This window comes from Schistocerca nitens, chromosome 2 (assembly GCF_023898315.1).
Source record: "Schistocerca nitens isolate TAMUIC-IGC-003100 chromosome 2, iqSchNite1.1, whole genome shotgun sequence".
Taxonomy (NCBI): domain Eukaryota; kingdom Metazoa; phylum Arthropoda; class Insecta; order Orthoptera; family Acrididae; genus Schistocerca; species Schistocerca nitens.
Genome location: NC_064615.1, coordinates 263,898,537 through 263,921,439, shown reverse-complemented (window position 1 = coordinate 263,921,439; position 22,903 = coordinate 263,898,537). Strand labels below are relative to the sequence as shown.

Sequence of the window (22,903 nt, the reverse complement as noted above, 5' to 3'; positions counted from 1 at the left end):
GTGAGAAAGTGGTAAACGACAATGAATTTCTTGAAAGAAGTCATGCTCCTTCGGTGTGTTACTCCTTATTTGAGACAAATATTGTTTCACTGGCAGTTGGCTCATTTTCCTCTCTTAGGCACGCCAAGCAGCCTAGTGGTATAAAATCTAACAAATGTATTTTCCATCATTTTTGAACGTCTATCCGCAACAGAACTATTTCTTCTTCCGAAATTTCGATTGATAACCATAAAGTCACCTTGAAGGTGAGTCGGTGAAATATCGGAAGAAGAAATAATTTTGTCCAGCATACACGCCCGAAAGATAATGGAGTATTGTATCTGCTTGGACAATTTCAAGAATTAACGCCGATACGACAAGGGTCGCCATCAACTACCGCGTTTACGGGCTGCAGAGCAACCAACCGCTGTTGTGTACAACTCGAAAGAATAACAGCCGGGGACAATGGATAGCGTACAGAACCAACCCCATGTTACGCGGTACAAAAGCCACCGCCCCCATAAGTTTCCCTCTAACGCTGCACGTCAGAGGTAAGGTGGGTGCTATATCACCATATTCCAATACAGATACATGGAAGCAAGTCGCATGGACTGATGAACTGAGGCACACGTCGATGGCTCTGATATGTCCACAATCGCGGAAGGGGATGTATCCCGATGGTTACTGCAGCACTTTTCACGTAGGGTGAAGATATTCTTTTCTGACGGGACGAAATTGGCCCCGAGATGTCTGCCACAGATCCTCGACAATGAGGGAGGCAGGAGCCTGCCACACAATGACGTAAATTTCTTTGTCCGCCTACAGCAGCCCTACACAAGAACTGTACCGTCACTGAGACATTGAACGAGCCATCGCTGTCCAACTGCGTCACACTTCGCGGTATGCTCTGCGATCGTGCTGTGCTTGTGCGGTCGTCCATGCCACCTCACTTCAATTTCTTCATCAGTCTTCTGCCCGCAAAGTCTTGCTCTTCCACGGACATTTTCATCCTCTTATTATTTGCTTCATTTATTCCAGTCTCTGCCTTCCTTTACAGTTTTCTACTCTCTGCGCTTCCTTTAGTGACACAGATTCCTTTCCTAGCCGATACTCTGAACGACATCATTTCTTAGCGTATGCATTAATTTATGAATTTATTTTCAGCATCCTTCTGTAACAACTCTTGTTATACACTTCGACTGTCTTCTTTTTTCCCACACTTCATGATTCATTTTCCTACAATGCTGTGCTTCTAAACGTACATTCTCAACAACTTCTCCTTGCAGTTCGAGATTCTATATTAGTCGACTTCTATTGGCCAGGAATGTCCTGTTTGCCTATGCTTGGCTGCTTTTTTTATGTCCCCCTTCCTTCATCTGTTCAAATGGCTCTGAGCACTATGAGGGCATCAGTCCCCTAGAACTTAGAACTACTTAAACGTAACCAACCTAAGGACATCATGCACATCCATGCCCAAGGCAGGATTCGCGCGGTTACAGCCTGTAGCGCCTTGAACCGCTCGGCCACAGCGGCCGCCCTCCATCTGAGATGGATTATTTTGCTTTCAAAGCAGCAGAATTTCTGCACTTCATCTATTATATGGTCCCCAATTCTGAGGCTAACAAGTAAGTTCATTACTAATTCATCCCTGGCACTTCTCATTACTTCAGCATTTCTTTGGTTTACTTTAAATTCATGATGTGTGCACAGAAAACTTTCCATTCTATTCAGCAAGTTCTGTAATCCTTCCCCCATTTTCACTGACGATAGCTACGCCATAAGCGAATTCTGTCACTGATATCCTTTCACCATGAATTTTATTCCCACTCCCGAACTGTTCTTTTATTTCCGTCATTGTTTCCTCGATGTACAAAACTAACAAGTAGGGGGCAAAGACAGCATCCTTGTCTTAATTCCTCTTTAATCTGGGCATTTTCCTCTTGCTATTCTATTTTTGGGGCCCTCTTAGCTCAAATATTTGTTATATATTGTCCTTCTTTCCCTATAGCTTATTCTTATTTTCTGAGTATTTGAAATGTCTTTAATGATTTTATATTGCTGAAAGCTTTTTCTATGTAGGCAAGTCCAACCAATGAACGTGTCTTGATGTGGTTGGTTGGTTGGTTGAGACGGGGGGTGCTAAGGGATCAAACAGCGATGTCGTCAAACCCTCTGTCAAGAGAGACACTAAGTAGAGTTGGCGGCGTAAGCCAGAAACTTGATCGATCTGTGAAGGCACCGAAAGCAATATAGATGCAAGGGATCACAATTTAACGAGAGGTAAAAGTATAAAGATCAGGGCGGTATGCAGATCAGAGCCCCTCCGGTACCCTCCCCACACCCCAGGATCATCTGTGGCGACAGAATCATCATCCCGCCAGCCACACGGAGGGCCAAGACAGTGACGGAATAAATAATGCCTTTCAGCCGGGAAATTCGTAATCGTGAAAATGAGAAGACTAAAAACATATCAGTCGTAACGACAATAGCAAAATAAGGTGATATAAATGATCATGTCCTGTGCCTTTATTTTTCTTAAGTCTTGCCTGTATTATTACGGAATATCTGAGCATCTATGTGAGGACTGAAGAGTTTGTGGCAAACAGAACACTGTATATAAGTCTCCGAGTTTTCTGCCGGATCCTAAAATCAGCTTAATTCCGTATTTCGGCGATCCAACTGTCCGCCATCTGCAGGAGAACGCAGCTTCTGCTGCTGAGTTCCCCTGAAAACTCAGGACTCAGCAGCAACGTTCTCCTGAAGATGACGGACAGTTGGATCGACATAATTTGAATCAAGCAGATTTTAGGTAATGGCAGCAAACTTGAGAAGACTTTCAAGTCTTATCACGACGGCAAAGCCTACGAAGTCGCAGAAAGCAGCAAGCCGTTCTCAACGGAGAGAAATCTCCAGACATAAAACTAACTTCCGAAGCACCACAAAGGAGTGTTATAGGAACATTACTTTTCACAATAAATGACCTATTGGATAACGTCTGAAGTTCCAGGAGGCTTTTCGGGGATGATGCTGTTACATACAGAGAAGTCGTAGGACTAGAAAATTGTAGCGAAATGCAGGAAGACATTTAAGGGTTTGACGCTTGGTGCAACGGTCGGCAGTTGACGCTAAACACAAACAAATGTTACGTATTGTGCATAACTAAGCAGAGAGACGATTACCGTAGGCCCTTCGATTATACTATTGCAGAACGATCACTGGAAGCATTCATATCCGTAACATATTTGGCAATAAGCATCTGGTGCGGAATGGCAACAGCAAACAAATTGCAGGTAAGGCAGACGCCACACAGATTCATTGGAAGAATCCTCGGGAAGTTTAGTCCATCCACAAGTGAGGTAGCTTACGAAAATCTCGTTCCACGAATCTAATACTGATCGTCTGGGATTTGTACCAGATAGGATTGATACAGGAAGCAGGAAAGAGCCAAGGACGAGTAGCACGGTTCTTTACAGGTCCATTAAGCAAGTGCGAAAGCGTCACGGAGATGCTCGGCGAACTAGTGGCAGACGATACAAGAGAGGCGTCTGCATCAAGTTGTGATTTACTGTTAGCATAACGTTCCTACAAGGGCCTACCAATATAGTGGTCCCTCTTAGGCACATCTCGCGAAAAACCCATGAAGGACAATTACAGATACTCGAGCTCAGACGGAGGCTTACCAACAATCGTTCTTCCCGCGAACCATTCGGGACTGGAACAGGCAAAGGGGGAAATGTACACAAAGTACCCTCCGCCACATACCATAAGGTGACTTGCGGAGTACAGTTGTAGCGGAGTACAGATGTAGAGTGTCAAGCGCAAGTTCACCACTGCCTCTCTGGATCTTTTCCTTTCCTAAAGCCAAACCTCTCGCCATTTAACGAATCTGCAGTGTTATCAGGAACAACAGGGACGCCATCGACGTAAACGTGCGTGCCTTGGAACCAAATGCGACCATCGTCAGTGAGTTGTTAGAGGATGTTGTGCAAGCTTGTATTCGGATGGATACCCTACGTTTTCTGTTGATGTTCTACTTTTGGTTTACTATGGGTTGTAAGAGAGATTTCAAAAATAACGGATGTTTTCCGCTCGAATAACTGTGGTTGCACTATATTACGTTGCCGAGTGGAATTTATGAACAGATCGTATAAGCTCTAGACGTGCTACGCTAACTAGTTGGCAACTAAACTGACCCGGTCAAGCGAACTTAAAACAACCGTCTACAAGCTCGTGTTCGCTTACTACGCAAATTACATGTTGCGGATCTTGATACTCATCAACAGATATTGATATGACATCTGACGACTACGGCGAAAAAGAAATGATCAGAATAAATGTGCACAATTTGTAAGCTCTTGTAATCCTGCAGAAAGTGCTGAAGCATCCATCGTAAGTTCTAAGCACATTAAAGTCAGAGCCAGGATCAGCTGCGTCTGTATATTTTGAGAATTATGTAACTTTGTTTTTATAACGTATAGACAGACCAGCACGAACTACGCCACTTGACGCGGCATTTCAGGTGATATCTGCTGTCGACTGAAAAAGTCGTTAAAGCTATGTTTTTCACAGAAGGAGATTTAAATTTTAATTTTACTCGCCCAATCGATGGAACAACCTCAAATTGGTCCAGTTTAATACTCAGTAATATTTATCGATGGCGGCGGCAAAACGCAATGGAACACAGCAAAATCGGTCTAATTTAAGCTTGATCTCGCGAATGGGCGCCTAAAATTATGATTTAGGTTTATTGTTAATGAAAACCAAATCGGCTGTTTTCTTTTGACATCGAGCATCGCACGGAACATCACATGAGCAGATATAGCAGACTCCGCCTATAAATACATAAAAAAATCTTCAAAGACAGTACCTGATTTATATCTGTACACCTACTTACATCTTCCGCAGCATCACGATCTCCACAACCAGCGTCCTCTACTCCATTGTAGCGCTTCTGTAAGTCGTCAGACCTCTTGCAACTTGTTTGGAAGTCATAGAATAACTCAATTTTGTATATGCAGTTGGGGCAGATAAGCGACGACAAACCATCATCCTTTGACACCTGCAACAACAGCATGCACTTACTGGCCGTATCTCCAGCTATTAAGAAAATTTTAATTTTCCGGCTAGCTCTCTCGCATTTGTAAACAGCTTGAAATCTGAAACGAAACAATGGGGTAGGCTTTCGGTATCTTTTTGAACTGTTAATGATAGAACAGGTTATAACTGAGCAACTGTTACATAAAAATTTAACATCATAGAAGAAATAGCACAACAGTTTGAGGAAGGAAATCTGCTGTGAATACGTACATGTCTGCAGCAAAAGAGATGAAATAATTAGCTGGTAACAGGAATAAAGTCCCTTAATATGTCCATTTTTTAAATTATAATCCTGATATTGAATGATGAAAGCTGCCATACCAGTTTTCTCTTTTGAAAGTAACCTATACTGTATCAATTTCTATACTAATGCAGAAGAAATGAATATCATTGTATTCATATAGCCTAAAAGGAAGGAAGATGCCTATGGTTTTCCTAGATGTAGGAAAGCAACTGCTGGGTGAATAGTATTTATCCCTTCATATACTTTATAGTGCCTTACTGAGAATCTACGTGTATTTCTCTAGAGAAGAGCTGAGAGACAGTGATTATGTTATTACGCACCATTTCTCATTCTCTACCAATCACATAATTATATCTGACACTATTACTAGTGACAGACATTCCTTCTGACAGGGAAAGATCTCTTAAGGGAGATGTTTGACACAGACATTATTGTGAAAGGCATCATGAACATGGCCATAGTTACTGGTAACTTACATTCTCAACAACACTACACATTATAATATAAACATACCTATCATACAGTTAACTGGATTACAGTAACAATGTAATGAGTAGAAATGTTTGAAGTTTATGTTGTTTTGACCCATAGTGGCAAATTATTATATATTGTTGTTCTGTACTACCATAACAATAATCCTTTTTAGTCAATAGAACTTTTAACTGGCCCATACGTTTACCTAAAAAACACAGCCGCGATGAATTTGTAAAATTGTTCTAAAAAACCAACACTGTGAATATCCACCAAGGCTGATCAAACAGTTTACCCTAGGTCCAGATAATACACTTATAACAAGGGAGTCTCACCAGTTGACTTCCTAGTGAAAAACACTACAGTTATTTACATCTGGAGATTTTCTAGTTATTTTAATTTACATTGTCTTAAGTACAGAAAGCTCACTCTCAAGCATCCCCCCCCACTGTTTGTTTTTCTAGTAGTAATCTTGTTTTGAAAGACACAATAATTCCTTTTTAGTAATTGTTAACTTTAATGACTCAAAGCTACACTATTAAGATTTCATTACATCAGTGTTATTTTTACAAGACTGGCCCCAGTAATGCACTTACAATGTATAACAAAACTGCATTTAAAATGATATGAATGTTTATTACCCAAGAAAGACTAATAAAAAAGGATATTAGCACAGAATTAGTAAGGATTTATCATTTGCAAACCTAAAATATGATCCAATATGAGAGTCGTAAATGAGGGCAGTATAGAAGCATAAATTTGATATTTTTAGAAAACACCACTTCAAATACATGAAGCATATTAACGGTGACAATAAATTACACAACAAACACAATGGATACCTGAGGAATGTTACAACTAACAACTACTAAAAAATATGGAACTTTCACAAACTGACACATATACTATACTTGTGTTTATTATGCATCAATGAACATACTGCCTACCAATGAGCAAGTGAAATTTAAGTCAAGTCATTACCTGGAACTCCACATGTAAACGGTTGTCGTAACTTTTTTCTTTGTTATTTCTTGCATAAGAGCTATTGTAAATCAAAATAAAGCAAATCTGGTGTCCAGTTTGAGAAGTATTTCATAAATCTTGTCTTTCTCTATTTCAAATATATGACTTAATTAAAAGCAGCAAACGCCAAGAAATTATCCGTACACAAAATGTGTCAGAATAAATGATACAAAACCATGATAGGTAGCAAAAATCTATTTTGCTAATTTCCATGAAACATAATATTACTATTTCTACTAACCAAGGTATATGTAACACTTTAATCTGTATGTCTGTATGTGAGCAGAACTAGTATATCAAACGAATAATCAAACAGTGCTATATTCAGTTTTCTTATTTATGGTAGTAATATAACAAACAAGTTCATTTGTGCAGCTTGCATGACAAGGTAGTGAGAAAGTAATTTTCATACATCATGGTGTCAATAACTATTAAAGCTTATTTCCATTGCCCCAATATATACCCAAAATATTGACAACCTAATACATATATTAAACATTTTTGGAAGGTGACTATTAATAATCATCAAGTAATGTATAGAAAGTACTGCTGTGTTTAGGCATATTAATAGTATGTTTGCCTTTAAAATCCTGTGTGGTATACTGGAATTCATGACAGGCTCTGCATATGAGATGTGGCCATTATTTAAGTAATGGCACATGTGATTTTGTGGCTTAAACTGTTTTAACCCTATAAGTATTCACGTATATTCTGCACTTCCATGAGAAAGAAAATGTAACATTTCCTGTATACTATTTGTATTTCTTGTATCTTTGGACTGATTCCATGAAGATGGTCTGTGACTGAAACTGGTCATTATCTGCATTTTAAATAAAAAAGCAGCTGATGGTCAAACATTCATTTTATACATATATTATCGTTTACCAAGAGCTTACAGATTTGTGTAGAAGACTGTTATATATGAATGTCAGCTTAACATGATCCCTAACCTTTGACTTTCTCACAATACTTCCATTATCCAATTTAAATACACACACTGTGTACTACAGAAACAATCAAAGCAAATTATTTTGGTCAGTACAAAAAAGCTGTATACCTAAATCAAAAATCATACTATCCTATTTTATCTACATTCCAGTCTGTATATCACAAGTGTAAAATTCTCACTTTATTTTTGTAGAGTCATAATTGTACAACACTTATTGTAGGTGGCAGTAGATTATTATACCCAAAATAGTCTTACATTACAGGGATCTGCACTGAAAAGTCATCTGTCACATTTTTTAATGACTTACTCTATACCTCTTCAATGAGAATTTAAGAAAAAATGTATCACATCAAACAATTTTAATCCCTGTTTATTTCTATGATTACTTTCTACAGTGATCTTTAACATAAGATGCAAATTACTTACACATAATTTTTGCACCAAGTGTTTATTTTACCCTGGAAATTTAATTGGGGTTCACGTATGTATTATTGACAACAAAGTTTGGCCTAGGGCAAAACTGCTGATTTTTTATTTTATGCAACTGGTGTTTGCCTATCTACATATGAATATGTATGTAAAGTATTATTGTTTCCCCATCCTAAGTATAATACAAATTTAGAAAGTCAGAAAAATGGCAATATTATGGAAAGTATAGATTGCTACCCACCATGTAGTGGAGAAGTTGAATTCCAGAAACGGAAAACAATAAGCCTGCTAAACAAGTCTGCAACTCATCTCCACTACATGGTGAGTAGCAATCTACACTTTTCGTAATATTGTCATTATTCCATCCTGAATTTTCCAGTGTTTAAAAGTTAGAAAACTTAACCAGATTCTTTTTCCAAAAAAAGTTTTACTCTTTGTGTTCCACAGTTTTGAAATAACTAATTAATAACATTTCTATATCACTAAAGGTTGCTACTGCACAAGATAAAATACTTATAGCAGAAAGAGCAACTACTGGTGGAGTCCATGTTCTCCATTAACTATATGTGTGTTGGAATTTTGTTATGGAATTTTATTTTGTAACAAACAGTATTCTTTAACGCAGTAAGTTTCTCCCCACCAGGCTCAAGATAATTTGTTGGAGAGTTTTGTAATAGATAGTTTTATTACTTACATTTCTGAGGTTTCTAGTTGTGCCTTCTGTTTGCTGGGAGCTTTTCAGCGGAAGACTTAACTCCAGCATTAACCCTATTTAAGGATGTCAAGCGAGAGTTCAAACAATTATGCATTTTTATAACCAATAATGTTATTGAAAAGCAAATGCAGTGGAAAGGTAGTGTAAGACAGTTCTGTAGGATGTTCTGTTATTAACTTTCCCGAACATTCGTAACCCTCAGTTTTGCGGAATCAATGCTTTACATGATTTTGGTGACAGAAGCTGTGGAATTACATGTATACCACTAACAAAAATTTCCAACATTTGATCCTATATGTATGTGCCTTAGAACTTCATGGTAGTTCACATGACTTCCACACTGGCAATGTTTTGAGTGTTCAAAAATAGGAAAAGAGCGAAAGACCCTGCATAAGTGGCAGTGTGTGTGGGTTCTTGACCAGAGCAAAAAAAGAGCATTCTATCAGAAACAGGAGCATGGCTATTTTTCTCAGCTAAGCCTTTGGGCCAACTACAAATTTTGCTTGCTTCCTCAATACAGTACGAAAAAAAAAAATGTAAACTATACAATCATTTGCCTCTATAGGTTAAAACAAGATGGACTTCATAAATGTAAAGAAAGCCAAACTGTGTTCTTAATCAGATAATCATTCCACTTTCATTCTACTTGCCCATATGGACAGATACAAATATTACACAAGGATTTATCTTTCACTTATGATATCTACCTGACAGCCGCATAAATACACCATAGTTAAGCTAGAAATGTACACTGTTTACAATAAATTAATAAATGGACAAGAGAGCACAGTATGTCAAATGATGTCACATATTTGGAGCTAACAAGAAATTTAAATGGATGCCACTAGTTTCACACAGTCTGTGTTTATTCAAATAGAGTATTATGTCATATACACTGGTTTACATGAGAAGCAGGCATGCAGTGTAGACTTGCAAAGAATACTCTTGATATTGGATATAAAAATAAAATGAACATTACTTATTGGCATATAACTAATGTATGTTTTCAGCAATGGAAAATCCAGGATGGAATGTAACAATATCATGAAAAGGATGGTTGCTACTCACCACATAGCGGAGATGATGAGTTGTGGATAGGCACACCAAAAAAGACTGCCAGAAAATTAGCTTTTGGCCATTAAGGTCTTCTTCGGAGACAGAAGAGAGAGACACACACACACACACACACACACACACACACACACACACACACGCTCGAGATCGCGGTCTCTGCCTGCTGAGGCTGCATGTATGTGTTCCATGTTACAGAATACTTAATGCTTCTGACGTTCAGGTTCGTTTTAAAATTTGTTATTAACCGTTATCAAATTTTAAAATTACTACTCAAATTATTTTTATTACAGCATGTACAGCAAAATGTTACATTACTTGAGAAATATTATATACTTACACTCCTGTTCAGCATATAACTAGAGATAATTCACAGAAACCACATTTATGTTTCATTTTCCTGGTGATATTGTACTTTTTCAATACCGTAGTCAATTTGAGAATACTACCTTTAACTTACAGCTACTTTTTTGGCATCAGTTCTTAAATGTATCATAAAATGAGTGTCCACTGCTTTTGCTTACATTTTCCTACTTACTGCTTTTTTAATTTTTACTGGAGAATATACTGCATGTCACACTACAAATTAATTTAGAAATTAACTTAGTTATTGCTAAATTTATCAGTTACTGTGTCATTTCAGTATCATAACTTTTGTTACAAGTACTAGTGTTTAATATCTCTGTAAATACTTTAGACTTTTCTACAAAGATTTAGAGCAACATGTTACACCCTCCAAACTGTGCATCCCAATCAACAGATTGTTTCAATACTGTCTTCTGCCAGCCCACATGCACTGCTGACAATGGTAATGCATGTTTTATTCATCAGGTTAATGGGTATTATATTCCAAGGATATTTTACCTTCTACCAAAATTACCTCTGAGACTCACCTTCTTAAGCTTGATGTTACTGGTAGAAACAAAAATGTGTAACACAGCTCTACACATGTATACAAATTATGAACTATAACCATAGCTGATAAACCATCTTCAACTCTTCCTCCTAAATAATGTCTTTCTTCCTCCTAAACAGTGTCCCTCTTCCTAGAGATCACAAATAACCATTTTACCTTTTTTTAGTGTTAGTTTGTGCTTACCAATGCAGGTTATTTTTCCATGGGGTCAGCTAATGTTTCCCAGCTCAAAGAATATATTCCTTGCCAATCCTATAAGGTAACTAACCGCAGATGAAGAATTCTAGCTAGTATTTGTTATCCTACATAAGCATCACAGAGCTTCATTGGAAACCAAAGTTGTCTATATCCTTCACCAGGAAGGATCAATGTATTTTATTAGAACAATAGGTATATGACTAATTTTAGTTTTATCCTGTGTGCGAACAATTTTCAGTTTTCATCATTGCAATTTCCATTTTCAATGAAGGAATGCATGAGCAGTACGTTCTGTTTTCTGGAAAGTGGCACTGTTGTTACTATAAATATACCAGTCCTGTGCTGTCCAAGTTGATCTACTATGTATATGTAGCACCTGTGTACCTTCTGCAATTTTGTCATGATTATCAAAGATATATACAATGTGCAAATTTTTGAGTAAACTTCTTGACAGAGGTGTACAGCAAGATTGAAAATTTTAATACCTTCAAGAACTGGGTGAAACATCATAAAATGATAAGTGTGCAGATTTTTCCTTCAGCTCTTCTGTATACAACTATTATATTTTGGTACTGTGTTGCTACAGGGCCTATCAAAGGTAAGTGAATGAGCAAATATCACACCATTTCATAAGTTTTCCCTTATGATAATCTGAATTTATGAGCCACTTTGGACTAAAATAATTATACTATTATGATAAGAGACATTACATAATCTAAGACTCAGGACCATGTGAATTAGTACAGAGCTTTCCATATGAGATAAGCACTGGGTATGAAAATACTTTTACAATCACCTTTCCTCTGTTTTCTTTGGTTTCCCTTGTAAACTTCAAGCAAATGGTAGGAAGGGGCAATAGTTTCACAATTAATGTCCACATACATGCTCTTCCAACTAGCCTCATGATGTATATTGCTAAAGGAGTTACTATCCTGGAATCAACTACCAGTTGCAAGGTGCCTATCTAATACTTCCAGGGGCAACAAAAATTTGATTTTCAATATTTCGTGTAAAGAAATTAAAATGCTGTCATAAGATATTCAATAAGAGGTATAATCTGATGATAAAAGTTTAACACAACAAATAAATATTACCATTAGAAAATGTGTGTTTCTCTGGAACCAGTGTAATTGAAAGCATGCAAATACCCAGACTTTATTCATCCAGTAATTGAGAAAGAGAGCACTTAGCAAATTCAAACTTTAAGCTTAATTTCAAACCTTTCTTAAACTTCCTCTCACTCTCGCGCTTAAAGTGAAACATTTGACACATTAACTCACTTGTAATGAGATGTTTGAAGCTGTTTTGTACAAGGGAGTCTGATTCTTTACAGAATCGGTGATTTAAGGGTTTGTCTCAAATGCCCACAACAACAACTGATAACCTAAATTAAAGCTTGAATAACTCATACACTACTTTATGGGCACATTAGATCAAATTTTATCTACATGCAACTCCTACTCTGACTGAAAGTACCCTTTATCATTCTATCTGTTGAATTCTCGTTGAATTTGTTTGACATCATGAAGGGGTCCACTATCACAGATTTATGAATGGAAGTCCAAAGGCTCAATGTCAGTAGTTCATTTCACTATTTGTCATCTTCCAATGTACATAAGCATTGATTTATTATTCACAGATTACACCGAAGAATCAACTCAGTATCATCTGCATCCAAAAATCTACTCACAATTATGCCTGAAATTGAAAACACGTGGATAAGCCATTATTTATTACTTCCTCAAGAAATGTTACATTATTATGTCTTTAAATAAATAATTGAAGTACAGGCAATATAATTTCACAACAGCAGCCATTTATTTACAATTATTTTGTACAATAACACTTTGCCCAGATAACGACATGAAAGGAGGACAAAAGCAGGAGTTGAGACAAAATCATGAGTTCCGTGAATAAACTACTGGTTAAAAAAGCAGAAAAGAGCAAGGACCACACTTTTAAAAAACATCAGTCACCTCACTTTGGATTAAGATAATAGTTTTCGAAGAAATAGTGATGAATCTACTGCCAAGTCTTGCCCTCAATTAACAATACAATAGGAAAGAAATCCCCAAACAAATGTACTACTAGTTTACCAATTAATTAGTGGGGAACTTGTAATAAGTAATGATTTAATAAATTTTTATGGCATTATAACTTATTCAGTCACATAATGACAGATTTCACTGGTAATCAACAAAATTTATTACATGAATTATTTCATTTGAGTACATGCCGACAAAATTGTTACTATTAATATAGCAATTTACTTCAAATCTTAGTTTTTCTTCTTTTATGGACCTGATCATTGTCTTCACTTGGTTGTCATCCTTGTTCAGTATTATTTTCATCCTCACACTTTTCGATTTTCTTCACACATCTTTGTATTCATTCTGCATCTAATTCTGCTGTGCAAAACCAGTAGAAATCTCAATTTTACATTTCAAAGTTAACCTTTTACCACTGCTTCTAAAGGCCTCTGTACTTTTTGGCTTTTAGATAATTTTGGTTTTCTTGCTCACTAGAAAGTGCAAGTTTCTGATGTGTCAATCCTACCAATTTTATTTTTTTTTCTCCAAGAGATGGGACTAAAGAATATATCCTTTATTTTCCTGCCAATGTTTGATATCTTTTGCATTCCTGATATACGGTTATTGCTTTGTTCATCTTCTATGAACTGTCTTGTTCTTTCAGGTCTGAATATATTTCTATGATTTTTTTTCCACAAGTTCTAGACTCCTGGGTAACCATATTCTTCATACCACCATAGTTCATGGCAGATGGTACATCATTACAAGGTTCACATTTCCTGCTGCACACAAGACAGGCCATATTGCTTTCTGGTATTGTGTTATTTTTGCATGATCAAATGAAAAATCTTACTTTATTTATTATAACCTAATCTATATAGCACCATTAAATATTCTGTTCAACACTGGTACATATGATGGGAAAATGAAGTTAAACATCTCATGCTAAAAGAATTTACACACTTATTATATTAGTTCTTTAATATTACTGATTAGTATTTTGAACAGTTTTCTATAACTCGGTACTTTTTTTTACTTACTTCATAATCCAACAAAGAAAATAGTGGAACTGGTCCCACTATCTACGGGGATCATAATATTTTAATGTTTCACAGATTGAAAACAAGCCTTTAACTGCATAAGCAATAGCTACATGTATTAAACAACAAATATAAAGGCTACACGGAAAAACGAAAGGATTGTAAGATATCACCAAGCAAGGAAAGACAGCATGCCTCATGGTTTGTAGAAAGGTTCGACAGAAATATCGATACTGCAAGCATTGAAGCCTCCAGTGATGATGCTTTAACACTGCAGTGAAGAGGTCAGTTCCATCAGGTCTTTGAAAAACAAAAACCATCTCCAGAATGTGGCACCTACAATTAAAACCTCAACAATGCACTCCAATAATTAACAGGAAATGACTGGGGTGCCACTGAAAGAGTAGTCAGATGATCCTTTAGCTGTTTCATGATCAGTCACATAGTACTGCGGTTCCACCTGTATAAATTGTGCTCACATTAAAATAATCAACACACAGCTCAGTCAAGTAATGCACCTCAGCACAAGGGGGGTAATCATCCCACAAACATGCACTGTTCTTAGATGATCACAGTCACTGCTACATATGTAGACAAGAATAAGAAACAACCCATAATTCCAAATTCATTCAGAAATTTCATCATCAGAACTCTAGCAAAAGTCTAGAAAACCATTGTGGCACATAGCAATCCAGCCATTGCAGTCTTCTTACAGCAGGGCTTTGATTTCAACATACAAGATGTCTGGAACAATCAATGGCAGGAACAAATTTCCTTGAAGCATTACAAACTAATTAAAACTCCCAGGAAGAGACCAGTAAGTATTCACCTAACTGACAATACTGGTGCACACTGAACTGGATCAGAACTGACCAGGGCAGATGTGGAGCATTCCTACACCAACGTGTTATACTGACAAATAATACAACTTACGCAGAATAATGCTTAAATCAGCTCCACTGTCACATTCTAGGTATGTTACAATCAAACCACATACTGTGTACACTTTCCACAGTTCACACTGACTGCAACTGTGGAGGAGACACAAAGTTATGTAAATGTTACAGAATGATGTTTTCAATGGGGAAGCCACAAATTATTTCTCATCAAGATGTACTGCAGCTGTTTGTCTTATTGGAAAACGATGAAGAACAAAGCCAGGCTTTTTCCTCAACAGTAAGCCACAAGACAACAATCCAGCTTTGAAGTATGAAAATGCTTATTGTAAAGCTAATCTACTGGTGAACTGATAGAAGAGAGTCTACTGTGTGGGTTGTCTGAAACTGAAGGAAGAAGACTATGGTTAAAATGAAGCACACTTCTCATAGTGGTAATTTTAAAAAACCAAAATGTAGAAGGCCAAATAAGGATTTAAAATGCCATCATCCCAAACCAAGGGCACTGTCTTAACCCATGTACCACCTTATTCTGTCATAGGAGTGCAAGTCTTGCCCTAATTTATTTCTTTTCTAATTTCGTGTAAAGAACAATACTTACCATTTGAAGCTTTATGCATTAAATAACAATGGAAGGTCTAGAGCAGTCATTCCACACCCAGTAAATATTTTTACCACACTGTTTTGATGGCTTGTTGATTTTGGAGGCACACTTTCACATCTATGTAATAAGTGAAGTAAAGAATATGACATCAAGTTGCACACTGTTCTTCGAATGTATGCAAGAATACATATGAAAAGAAGTTGCTGATTAAGCAAGGCAATGACTGTGGAAAATGCACCAATGAGGGCTATGGTCTAAACTTTATGTGCAAATCATCTGAATTTTATTAAACGAGATAACAAAAGTCCATAACTGCATGAAGCTATACTACACAGGAAAAATCTTAATTACTTAAAATCTTTCTAACTTTTATGCTTCTGTGCATCATTTATTTCAGTAAAATAACAAGATTAGTAAGACTTGTTTTCAGGATTGATAGTAGCTAGACTAGTATGGCACCAACCAGCTTTTATAAACAACTATTCACAAAATGCAGAAAGGAAAATAAAAACCCTCTTAAGTATATTCCTCAATGAACTCTGACAAATTTCATAGGTGATAGTATAGACCACAACCAGAGAAAAAAGTCTAGCATATTTGAGCTCTAAAATATGTACCTTAAGAGCTATGAGCACTTGTTCAGTAGGACAGCTGTGTTTTACAGCAATAAAGAACAGTAAGTGATCTTAGCTCTTAAGGTGTACATTTCAGTCCATGTTTATTGGACAGTCTTTTGTTTTGTTTTGGCATGCGCGCACGCACCTGACTTTTCTGTATCACATTAAGGCTGAATGAAGTATAGTGTAAATAACTTCTTTTCTAGTACTATATTTGTCAATGTAACTGGCCAATTCGAGTATTTGAAAACAATATTTTGAGGAAAATTTTCGGAGCAAAAAGGGATGACATTAGCGGAGAGTGACAAAAACTGCATAACGAAGAGGTTCACGAACTCTATTCAAGCCCTGACAATCAGTATTATTAAATCATGTAGGCTGCAATGGGTGGGTCACGTAGCTCGAATGGATGAGGGCAGGGCAGCGCGCTAAGTACTGGTAGGGCACCTAGAAGGAAAATGTCCTGTGGGGAGACTGAGGTGTAGATGCGAGGACAATGTGAAGGCTGATTTGAGGAGCCTAGGTATTGAAGGTGAATGGAAGGAAATAGCCCAAGACAGGGAGAGATGGCGAAAATATGTTGATGCGGTAATGGACTCTAGTCCGGTATGAGCAGTAAGTAATGTAACTGTATTTTTCAAATTATGGTCAATTGTTGACATGAAATTGTATAATGGAGTTAATGTACTGTGAGTACATGAACTAGGACAAGTCAATTACTCAACATTTTCACCTCCAAAATACATGTAATGTGAAAGTTATAGAGCTTGGGTGTTTAAGAAGTTCTCTAACCTGTGACCTCTTCTGGTTCATACTTGTATTGGAACAAAAACCTATGCATTTTTAATGTTCTTTCACAATTATTGATGTTCTTTCATGCATTATTTCTAGTGGTGTGTCATGGCCTGTGTAGTACAGGACTGCATATACTGAATTTTATCTAAGTTCGGTGACAAACCATTTGCACAGAATATTCTCAAGGAAGAACTTTCCCCACGCAGTCTCCCCTATACACACACACACACACACACACACACACTTGATGATTGTTTCAGAACTCATTGCATTTCCTGGACCTCTTTTGTTCTCAGCTTCCTACACTTTCAGCAAGTGATGAGTAGAAACTTTTTCCCAGAAGCCATGTGAGCTTTTTGTGCTATATATGTGTTTGCTTATGACCTTTTCCTAAAGATTTTTAAACAAATTAAGATTGTAGTACACAAAGCAGTTATTCTGGCTGCAAACAAAAACAGTTTGTTGCTGCCATCAGTTGTATACTGACTAAGTATTTTACAGAAACCACAAAACGGCATGTGATGCATTAGGAATTACCATCAGGAAACAACATGCAAAACTTTTAATCCAAGAGAACACAATCTACTTCATGGAAAAGACATGATAGGTTGTTGGGTGTAAATGGACACTAAATACACATATGACTATCAAAGTAGTATACTTCTGGTGTGCCAAGAATTAGCAGTCTTATTGTCTTTCATATTGTCTTCCCAGGAATTCGTTTCTTGTTCTTGGCATAGCTGAAAATAAGTATTAGTTTAACAGCTACACATAGCCCCATTCTTCTTTGTGATTGTCCACTAGTCATTGCTTTTTCCTCCCAGTGCACAGATTTATCAACTAATTGCAAAATGTTATACTAATCAAGCTTGTGACATATTTCAGCTTTATTAAACTATGCAAAAAAGGAACAATTCCAATATCATCACTGCATACTAATGATAGCATCTGTAACAGTGACATTCACTGACATATCAAAAGTAAATGAAAAATAGCAACAGTATCAGAAAATAACTGTTCCTACTTACATCCTTTACTGCAAGAATGTTGCAAAGCATTTTATATATTAGCTAGGAAGGCTAGTGAAGGTGACAGAAAGATGTGAGCTGGAGGGAAAGATAGTGTAAACAGGGAGGAATGAGGGGCACTGATAGGGGTGGTAAATTAGGCAAGAGAGCAGCAAATGTGAATGTGAGGGGAGACACCAACAGTAGAGGCAAGAGATGCGATTTAGAGGGTGCAAGGTCAAGAGAGCATTAGAAGAGACTAGTTGCGGAGGGGTGGGTGGGAGGAGGGGAAGCACAATAGACTTGGAGAAAGGGACAAGTAAGATCAAGGGTAAGCAAACTTGAACAAGCAAACACGTAAGTGGGGGAACAGAAACTTCAGAAAAAAAATCATCATGTAGTGTGAGAATGGACTCTGGTATCTGTGGAGAAAGTGCAAGCACAGGGCAATAGCTGAAAGTTATGAGGGCATAGGAAGCAGAAGGCCATTTTCCAGTTCAGTGACGAGGGGAGTGGGGATGAATGACATATTTAGATGGAAGAGAGGAGTGGATTTTGATCTTTTTCATTGGGGGGGGGGGGAGAGGCAGTGGAATGACATTTTCAGGGGTTGTGGGAGACATCTACTTTTCAGCCAGTAAGAGGGGGGGGGGGAGATGAACATTATCTGCAGGACACATGACATCTTTAGAAGACAGGATGAGCCACTGGTTTTTGGGTAGGTGGGAGTGAAGATGACTGTACTTCTTGAGGGAGGGAAAAAAGAAACTTGAGAGGAGACTGAATCTAATGCATCACAGTTCACTGAAAAAGGATAGACTTGTTTACCCAGGCAGTATAGGGTGGTATGGGATGAAGTTCTGGGATAAAATTGAGAGAGCAAAACAATGGAACAAAGAGGAATAGAGGGGTCTAGTGTAGCAGGAGATACAACCCGTCGGCTTTGGACAATGACGTCACAAGTCGCCAGAGAGCAGTTTACCATTTTCGCTTTTGCTGTTATGTTTCAGTTTCGTTTTTATTTTTTACTGATTGCTTAATAAAGTGGATCTGTTTATTCTATCTCGTGAAATTTTTTTTAAAAAAGCCAAAAAACACTTATCAGCTACTGAAGGGAGCTACAACACTAAGAAGAATCACTTCTCGTTTGGCGACTTGTGACGTCATTGTCCAAAGCCGATGGGTTGTATCCCCTGCTACACTAGTCCCGGAATAGAGTTAGATGAAATAAGTGTGTCGGTGTGCTGAAGCTAAGAATGGTTCATTTACGTATTTGTAATGTTTTATGTGTATATGTAAAGGATTTCAATCAGAATCACACAAATATCTACTTGGTTCTTATCCACTACATATTTGAAAGTGATTATAACTAACATGCTATATTTGCACCCTATTACAAATTACTCTGTGATAAGAACTCCATCTTTCAACATAATATATTCAACACTAAAAATCTGAAATCATCTTACATACTCACAAAACAGAAACTGCCAGCAGATAATGTAAATGACATGACGATAATGAAAAGTAAGTTCTTTCCACACATTTCAATGTATGTGCAGAATTCAATACAAGCCCCCATGTAGCTTTTACTGTGTACTTTATGCAATGGGCACATCAGCACTAAAATAATTGTGCAGAACCAAGAGATATGTTATTTAATGACTATATATAAACTGTTATTAAAAGTTACCACTAGTAGCTTCACATAACACATATACTTTAACTTCTAATTCATCATTTTTCTCCTTTCCAAAATCAAATGAGCTTTAAGATGGATTATATACTTATAAACATAAAATTATATACATAAAACACTATTAGACTTGCTTAATTATTACTTTTAATGTCATCACTGATAGTACAACATTACTATTAAATAAGCAGAATGTGTGTGAAATCTTATGGGACTTAACTGCTAAGGTCATAAGTCTACGCAGAATGTGCAAATCCTCTTAGCCCCTTCTAAATTACTAGGTTTAACTATTTATTGTAAATATGGTGTTTATTACTTAAGTGTTTATTCCAGACTAATATTCATTTTGTATTTCTGACTTGCCAAACATACTTATTTTATGACTGATATACATTATAATAAGTTTCATTTTAGTTTAAGAACACCATTTATTTGATAAATTATCTACCAATTTAAAATGAGAGATATTAAGAAAACAGTATATTATTACTGTTATTATTATATTTCTTGTGACCAAAAACATTATTGATGATCGTAACGAGAACGACAAATACATTCTGAAATAATATTCCCAAAGAGCTAAAAACCTATTGTCATACTAAGTTTCAAACACACTACCTCTCCCTGCTATATACTCTTCTGACACAACTCTGTATTGCTATGATCTCAACAATGTAAGATGAAAATAAGCAAATATTACTCAAGGGTGATAAAGATGTTTGCAGCCATATAAATTTAGGGAAAGCATGGAAACTGCTAAATTTGGGAACCTGATTTCAATGGAGACGAAATGTTTTCATTACTCGTCAGTTGTTTTGAACTAACAGAATCAGTTATTCTTTGTAGTGTATTTGTGCTACATCCAAATATCACATATGAAAAAATGTTAACATAGATAACTGTTAATGGCAAACCTCCAAAGATTAGAATTCCAATGCTTTGAAACAATGGACCCTCTTCATAATGATAATAATATTAATAATAATAATAAAGCCTACTAAAAAACCAAATTATGCGGCTAAATCAACACTGCTGTGACTTGAGTAAATACGACACTGCATTCATAGCAGAAACTGTTTAATATGCTCTGAATATAGTGTCAATTATTTGTATGCTCCATCATAAGAGAAAATTACTTTCATAGGTTGGTGCTGTTCAGTTTACGGTGAATCTACTATTGTCGGAAGTAGGTAAATATACGCAACTGCAATTACATGTTGTTTAACAAACATTACAAACTTAACAACCTAATGACGAAATCGTTTGCCCCTGAAACGCGTAGTTTCAACCAATAAAGCACTATTAGTAAATAGTTTCAACCAATAAAGCACTGTTAGTAAAGTGATCATAATCACAGACGAATAACCGTAAATTTGCTTGTTAAAATTTTTGGTTAACCTAGTAAGGTGGCAAAGAAAGAAAGAAAGAGACATCATCTTGTGATTGTTGACAATTATCTATACAAATATTTACTTAAATAATCATACACACATCAAATATAATAACAAATGGCTTAAATATTTTCAATCGTGGTAGGGCTACTACCATTACTCAAAAGCATATCTAAAAATTAAAAAAAAAAAAAAAAAAAAAATACGTTTTTAACATCAGCGTAATCTCAACGATCATCAAGCAATAAGGAGAGATTAACATCTCAAAGTAATCATCACACTGAACTGTAAATTTGACTAATAAGAATTTCAGACTTTTACAGTAGCGGGGTAATATAAACTTCGCAACAATAAACTCTGCTACTGATACTAAATAGCTTGACTATTTACCGTTAGGCCCCCCAATTTGATAACAATAACTACACTAATTATTTACAATTTACCAAGTTCATCCGTGTTACAAACTCTCGACAACGTCAATGAAAGTGAAGTACCACTTTAGCTGTAGAACCGGCTTGTACTGTAAACCATCACCCACAACGAAAACAAATCCCAATTTACATGAGAACTGTAACGAATTAGATACAGGAACTAAACGTTTACAGCGAACGTTTATGATTCTGAAGTTATATCCTAAATAACATTTACCCACATGCATGACAATGTAAATAAATACTGTTCACAGAAGAAATGTCAATGTAAAAACATAACCTTACCACTGCCAAAAAAAAACAGAATGGATAAGTACAAGAAAATATAAAATTGGAAGCAAAACACCCACAAATTATCTACTGTAAACTTTATTTTACATTGATACTCACAATTATGTTTACGCATGCTTCGATTTTCCGAGCGAAATTTCGTCTTTCTGCCAATTCTCCAAATATATCCCACAAACTGTTGGATTCCCATAAACAGAGTCGGCACGATCCTTGTCTGAAACGTGGCCCCATCATTTTAAACAACACATTCAATGTTACGACTCCACTTACTGCTCTCGAAAAGCGCGCAATTTACTAACACCTCTCCCCAGTCACGGGCACTCTGAGACTGAGAGAATAAGCAGTAATCACATAGGGGCAGAGAAGGAGAAATATCTTCCCATTATGTTGCATTATCTCTGCAATTTATTTTTATGGTTTATGTAATTTGTTTATGCGAAGAATAAAAACTTACTTCAGAAACAATACTCTCAAATATGGAAAGTTAGAAATGTAACTGATTTGTAAACTGAATTTACAAAATTTGTTTTGCGGAATTCAAGCAGCTAGAAGTAAAGTAGAGACACAATACCAGACACTTTTAGTGCTGTGGATATAAAAAAGTCTCAAAAAATGTAAAAGGCAAATTATTGTTAATAGATATGAAAATAATGAATGAAACGTAAAACATATGTATAAACTGATGGAAAATGGCATAGTAATCAAATTAACACATTTTCAGCTTTGTCATCGTGTATTACAGTAAATAACAGTAAAATGGCTTCCAGTTTCTTACTTATTTGCTTTAATGAAGAGAAGTTCCTCCACGAAAAATTAATACCGGTTTTGAGATACCAGAACTGCTCTAGAAAGTTGTATGGAAACAAACGTAACTAATTCTATTCGAACACGAAAATTACGAGAAATATCTGTATTTGTTAAACTATTTTGTCTTATGCAACACATCCTCTTCAAATACAAATGAAGGTGCTCACTATCAACTCGAGTATTCCTAAGCATTGAGATAAGAAATC

General features: G+C 36.4%; 1 protein-coding gene across 2 annotated transcripts in view; it reads right to left on the bottom strand.

Annotated features, from left to right (window-relative positions):
• The window catches only part of LOC126236000 (uncharacterized), a 75,821-nt gene extending 53,621 nt beyond the window's left edge, over positions 1 to 22,200 (bottom strand). For both annotated transcript variants that reach the window (XM_049945008.1, XM_049945009.1), the window contains exons 1-2: positions 21,990 to 22,200; positions 4,874 to 5,038 (exon numbers count right to left, since the gene is read on the bottom strand). In XM_049945008.1, the coding sequence (XP_049800965.1) occupies positions 4,874 to 5,038; positions 21,990 to 22,124 (300 nt within the window). In that variant the 5' untranslated portion in view covers positions 22,125 to 22,200. The remainder of the gene's footprint in view (positions 1 to 4,873; positions 5,039 to 21,989) is intronic.
• Between the last annotated feature and the right edge of the window lie 703 nt (positions 22,201 to 22,903).